Below are 6654 nucleotides of genomic sequence, written 5' to 3' on the forward strand. Positions count from 1 at the left end.
CAAGGAAATGATGTCATTCATCATTACTGATTGGCAGTGCTAACTCAAAATTTCGAGTTACTTTTCTCAAAATCTTGAGTTAATAAGTCGAAATTTTGAGTTAATAAATCGAAATTTCGAGTTAATATGTTGAAATTTCGAGAAAGTAACTTGAAATTTCGAGAAAATAACTTGGAATTTTGAGTTATGGATCCTTTTTTTTTTTTTTTTTTTTAGTGGCGGAAACGGGCTTCCATAGTTTACAGACGAAAACACCTTTTCAAATCTGTCCGAGCTAGTGTGAACGCAGCCTCAGATCTGCAGAAAGTTTCATCACTGTCATGCATCGTCAAAATCCAAAGACCCACAAATACATTTTACTTTACAGTTTACAACTCAACTTGTGCATATATATATAGTATGTGTAAGTCATTTAGCCCTTTAAAATATGGAGTTTAGAGCTGCTGTGCTGATTTATTATTATCACCGTTTGCCCTTTTTAAACTGTTGATTTGGTAAAGCCATTTTTGGAGTTGATATGATGATGAAGAGCTGCTGTACAAACTACTCGATTAGAAACCTTAATTTCTATTAAATAATTAATTTATTTCTTTGCACAAATGATTGGAGGAAAAAGTACATACCCAGCAAAAAAACAAAACAAGTAGTTTTTTTGTTTGAGTTTACAGGAACAGGAGGCGTGATACAGCAGGAAGCATGGCCCCTGAGTCTCAGCAAGTAAGTGCGAATGTGACAAAAGAAGAAGAGACAGGAAGCCACATGCTGCTCCACTTTTCAGAGGAAGAATACTGGCTTACTGTGCATGAGAGGTTGGTGTGAGTGAGCAAGAGTGTGGTCTTCATTTGTCAACACCTCTCTTCCTGACTGTGTCAGGGAACTCAGTGTGATATGGTATCTCCCAACAAACTCCCTTCCACCTACACTCCATATATTCCTTGAGGTGAAACCTCTGTTTTCTCTCCAACTATCCTCTTCCACACAGCCAAGAATTTACAGCCTCCAACACTTGAGAGCGAAATGACAGGAACTGTTAAAATATCATTGGCTGTTTTGTGATCCAATGTGCGCCTTGATCCCGGGCTGTTTCTGAAGGGAGTAACATGGAGGAATAAAAACAAGATAAGTACTATTCCGTGTGTGAGACACTGTTTCCAGCTTTGTAAGAAAGAACATTTATAACCCTGTCACATAAACTTAAATAGGCGAGACTCTATTGAGCTCCTCTCAGCCGTGACAGAGAAACCAGCATCCTTATCTGCCTCCCTAACTCCTTCTGTCTGTCATCTCAAAAGCTGACCTCTTAAACCCCTGGTGACCCCCACCAGTGGCAGACTGAATGAACCATAGGAAATATGTTGCCTCACAGGAAGCCGCTACAACTCCTTGTTGTGTACAGGGGAATGTGATGCTTTTTTTACACCATTTGACCTGGTGCTCTCATCAGCACTGACGTGTTACCTCTGCTAACGTTAGAATATGGGAGCACTGCAACCACTTATGTTATTTCAACGTACACACCCTGTCTTCCTGTTTCACTTGTTTGCCATATTCTTTTCTCTGGAGAAGAATATAGCAAATATTTCAGCCAATTCACTGAGTTGCAAATTATCAGAATATTAAAGTGTATTTATTTGACTTATATTATAGCTAAAGATTTTAATTCCTGGATTGTTGTTGATTTAGAAAATATTTGTACCCCTTCAAATTTTGCTCACTTTTTCATTTAGAAAAAGCTAAATGGAGAAAAGCATTTCTCCCTATCTCTCAATACTTGGTCGTTAAAAAAATGAACAGACTTTTAAATTTCAAAATGTAACCATTTGTAGCCCCTCAGTAGCATTGCTGCTTTGGACCTCTACAGACTTAGACTGGATGACTTATTCAATTCCTTTTGAAAAATCCCTCAAATCTTTTTGGAAAAGATTCAAAAAGATTTGAATTGAAAATCTTTTTGAATCTTTTTCAAACTTTATAGATTGAAAAGATCTCAGCTGTGTATATCAGCCAGGCATTTTCCTGAAGCCACTGCAGTATTGTCTTTGACTATATACTGTGCTGAAAGGTGAATCATCTCCAGTTCTAAAGCTCTATGGAGTTCTCAGTGAACAAGGACAACTTAGGTCCAACTCTAGGATGTGTCGTTGTGACTTTATATTTATTTTATTTTATATTTATTGACTCATTGTGCTTCTGATAGCACAACTTTAGAAATAGATCAAATTTTAAAAAGATCCACTCCCATCAGTAACATTATCCAATTATAAAGCTCTGCAGCTAATAAAAATCCATGACTTTTCATGCTAACAGCAGGTTTTATCCAGGCTGAGTAACACAGGGTAGAATAACCCAATCGTGAAGTATCCAAAGTCAAGCTACCAGCCAATTACCTACCTCTTCATGACATGGAAGCTCCTCTCAGGTTTCACTGCAACCAAGCTGATCAGGCACATGAGTCAATACACAAGCACAGCTCAGAAGGACATTGGGAATAACACTAAAAGGCAAAAACACCAGCCCCTGGTTAATAGAGCAGTACACCAGGACTAAGATCAGGAAAATCAACCTTAGTCCTGCCTGCAATGACTACAAGAAAGCCTCCAGCTCATTGTCCCACACATGGATACTAGAATGCTTGGTACTGTATAAGGCTAACAGTGCATTAATAACATTTATCGGGAACTCAGTGGGACTGTGGAAAACGACATTAGATGGCTGCTCTAAGGCAATCGGACCATCAAGTGCCTGACCAGGATTCCCAGCAATGATATCAAGATATTACTTTGACGAGATAAGTGTGGCCAAATGGTTGCAAAGAGAGGGATGGTGATGTGGAGTGAATGTGTGGAATTGCTAGAAGGCAAAATGGTAGACGTAAAACAGCTACAAGTACCCGAGTTTCCCACAGGCCAATGGGAATCATGATAAAGATGCACAAAGGCCACAGCCAAATACCTCCAGAAGGCAGGCTTGTACTAAGAGGTCAGCTGGTATAAGACCTAACACCTGCGCCTGCATTAACACATATGCCATTTAGCCATCAGATACCCAGATTCAGTTCAATTCAATTTTTGAATTCAGTTTTATTTATATAGCGCCAAATCACGACAACAGTTGCCTCAAGGCACATTATGTTGTAAGGTAAAGACCCTACAATAATACAAAGTAACAAACAGAAGAGTAATAAGTTAGCTACTGGAGGAGATAAGTCCCGCTAATGTTAATACAGGCTCTGTGAGCATAGAGAAAGAGGGAGAGTGAGGATTACTTAGTTTCAGACTCACAAACAAACAAGTAGCATATGTGAATGCATCAGAGACACTCATACCAACCCCTAGGGGGTGACACGCACACTGTTTGACTCTACTGAAATTGCTAGCCATATTACATCTTTTCAGCAGAGCCCAAATTAGTTAAGAACAGTATGTTCAGTCTACTTGTCATATGGACAGAATGTTGGCTATTGTGATAAATGTCAATTTCCAATGATTTGTGCATGAGATGTACAAGTGGCTCTTTATGGCCTGAGTATGTCCTTCACTGTAAAATCTAACATTGTGTTTAATTAAAAATATTAAATAGGCTGAACTCAATTTTTATTTTTATAAACTTGAAAAGCAGAAATTTTTAAAAACTGTTTTTGTTGATATGTATTTATTGGTCTCTGCTTTTGATTTGCCTTGCTGAAATATGTGAAATATGAGGACATGGACAAGCATGTGACCAGAAAAGACATTTCTGGCACAAGCTTGTATTTGCGTTTGCTCACAAGCTTGTAGAGTAGATCAGTTCACACCATATATGTATGCAAATAAATATCGAGGTTGTACCATATTTCCTCTGGCGCGGGGGGGTAAAAAGAGCAGGGAATGGAAAACGATGGCTCACTATTCTGCATTGTCCTGCTCTAATCCCCCCTATTTCACAGAATAAAAAAAAGAAAAGAAAAACATTTGACACCTTTCACAGGCTTGGCCAACACTTCCAGTTCCTCCTACACACTTAAGGTTACACAAACTCACACAACACTTGGAACATTCACAGGTTTCAAGTGTTTCCTTACTCTGTTCTCTCAGCATGAAATCAGCTTTTCATTAAAGGTTGGGGGTTCTTGTCAGTCACAGCCCCACTTCTCCCCCACCTCATCTCTTTCATCCATTCTTTATGGCTCCTCCTCCTTTTGGCACCCCATACGGCCTTTGTAAAAATTCATGCCCTGTGCCTAGCAAGGAAGTGGGGTTACATAGATCTTGTAGCAATAAAGAATACAATAAGATTTGATCAAACTTCTTTTTGTTTCCTGTAGCTAACTAGACAATCTGTAATTTACAGGCTCATGAACTCATGAATGAAATATTAAAATTGGAAAAAAAACCTATACTTTAATCTTAATAACTGTACAGTACTCTGTTTTTGTAACTATTGTCCATGATGTAAATATTTTTTCTGTAAAAGTTGTGTGTGTTTCTGTTCTGTGTCCTGTTCTATTTGTATACGTGCTTTTATTCTGCTGCTGTCACAAACAGGACTATGGACTATGCGTCCATAGCATGGAGCAGGGACGGCTGATCCTGAGCATGATGCTCATACACTCTCCACCTCCAAGCAGAGAAAAACTCCTCTATCGGATTGAGGAAAGGAGAGTAAGGTGGTAGGAACCCCATGACCATCCTTGGATGCATTGCAAACCATCCCCTGATGAGTGGGCTATGGTGGAAATTGACGTTGTCCCACACAATTACATAAATGGGTAGGTGAGGCCCTATGAGACCTCTCTCATTTTCAGGGATAAAATTGGTATAAAGGCAATCCAAGAAGATGAGGAGCTTGTGTGTGTTGTATGGGCCAAGACTGGGGATGCGACTGGCCACACCATTTTCAGAAATGGCAGCACACATAGTTATATTGCCCCCTCGCTGACCTGGGACATCCACTGTGGCCCGGTGGCCAATAATATTACGGCCACGTCTTCGGCCCTTGGCCAGGTTGAAGCCAGCTTCATCCACGAACACCAGGATGTGAGGGGTCTCATGTCCTTCCAATGCCATTATTCTCTAAAATAGAGTAAAGAACATAAAATCAGTCATACAGAAGAGTCATATACTACAGTTAGACAATTACATGTTCTCCCCAACAGGTTCAATATACTACAGGCCACTACTCCAGTGGTTCTAAACTAGTGATAGGCCTGAGGAAGTACTGCAGGGGTATTTGATAGAAAGGGGAGTGGGAAATACTGATGATTTACTGAGATGTTACAGTAAAACCTACAGTATTAGATAGATTTGATTGGGAGACAACAAAATAAGGATTATAATGAGAATCGTATCATACAGTAAACTGCAGTTTTCTGTTGAAATTGTTGAAGTCAGATGAAGCAAATACTGATTCTGAAATCAGGTAAAGGAGGTATTGAAACCAAATAAGTGAACTACTGCTTACTGTGATTACAGGTAAGGTTATAATGAGAGACAACCAGTAACTGACTTACATTTACATACTGGTAGCGCAGCTCCTTCACTCTGTCAGAGTTCCTCTCAAATGGTACCCTGTAGATTTGTTTCATTGTCATCTGATGCTTCTTCAAAACCCGGTTTATTGTGGAGAAGCTTATTGTGTTTATATTCTGGAATATATGATTGTCCTGAAGGATGGCATCACGGATCTGTCTCAATGTGATGGCATTATTTGCCATCACCATGTTACAAATCTCTTTCCTGTTGTTCATTGAGCAGTTTTCCTCTGCCACCCACGTGAGGTTGTCGTCCAATCCTACACAAAGAACAGAATACAGTTAGTTACCAGTGTAATTGTATTATTGTTTTACTCAGAGTAACTTCACCACAATCCTAATGCAACATTGCACAGTGACTGGAATACTACTCTAAACTGTATAAATTATGTAATTCCATAGTTTACAGTAATTTGTTCAATATATTTCTTATCATATTTAGTATCACAACATTCCACTAGTCCTCTCCACCTGCTAGTATAGACCTACTACTGTAGGCAGATGCACACAAAATCTCTACAGTAAGTTATACATTTTTTGCCTCACACACAGTGCCCTGTCCTATACAACATATAACTCCATCATAGATTACATAGAGTACATACCTGTTTTCCCTGCGAAAGGTTTGGATGATGGAGGAGACTGTAGAGCAAGGCACATTAGGCTGCACTCGACGACCTGCCTCTGCCATTGTGAGGCCATGGTTTATGACATGGTCTATAATTGTGGCCCGAATTTCATTCGGGACAGCACAGTGTCTTCGCGCACCTCGGCCTCTTCCCCCTATTCCTCCACCACGCATTCTCAGTCCTCCTCCTATTCTTCTTCTTCTTCTTCTTCCTCCTCTTCCTTGAGGAAGAGCTTCCCCTTGTCCGTTTGCTTGGCCTTGTCTATCCATGTTCAGAGATCGGACTGGCTGTGGTCAAGCTCTATATATCTGTGTTTGGCAGCACACAATCATGGAACACACCTGTGTGTGACACTCCCCCTTCGTTAGTCTAGTTTCACCTGACTGTCAATGACTGTCATCAATTTATCAAATATTCAAAGAAATTCATATATGGTATTCATGGTATTATGTTCTTGACCAATTTTGACAATTGAACAGACAGTTGTGCATGCGAGTACTTATACAATGAAATCAT

General features: G+C 39.7%; 1 protein-coding gene across 1 annotated transcript; it reads right to left on the reverse strand.

The window, feature by feature from the left end:
- Positions 1-3106: 3106 nt before the first annotated feature.
- Positions 3107-6389, reverse strand: LOC143419665 (uncharacterized). The gene is made up of 3 exons (XM_076887055.1): positions 6115-6389; positions 5489-5769; positions 3107-5051 (listed from the first exon to the last, which is right to left on the reverse strand). The coding sequence occupies exons 1-3, from the start codon at positions 6209-6211 to the stop codon at positions 4533-4535; spliced, it is 897 nt and encodes a 298-aa protein (XP_076743170.1). The 5' UTR covers positions 6212-6389; the 3' UTR covers positions 3107-4532.
- Between the last annotated feature and the right edge of the window lie 265 nt (positions 6390-6654).

The sequence above is a fragment of the Maylandia zebra genome, linkage group LG7, assembly GCF_041146795.1.
Source record: "Maylandia zebra isolate NMK-2024a linkage group LG7, Mzebra_GT3a, whole genome shotgun sequence".
NCBI classification, from domain to species: domain Eukaryota; kingdom Metazoa; phylum Chordata; class Actinopteri; order Cichliformes; family Cichlidae; genus Maylandia; species Maylandia zebra.

Coding starts and splice junctions, on each gene's coding strand:
- LOC143419665 (XM_076887055.1), bottom strand. CDS start 6,211: ATGGCCTCACAATGGCAGAGGCAGGTCGTCGAGTGCAGCCTAATGTGC. Junction 5,770..6,114: donor ACCTTTCGCAGGGAAAACAG/GTATGTACTCTA, acceptor TTCTTTGTGTAG/GATTGGACGACAACCTCACG. Junction 5,052..5,488: donor TGCGCTACCAGTATGTAAAT/GTAAGTCAGTTA, acceptor ACTCTATTTTAG/AGAATAATGGCATTGGAAGG.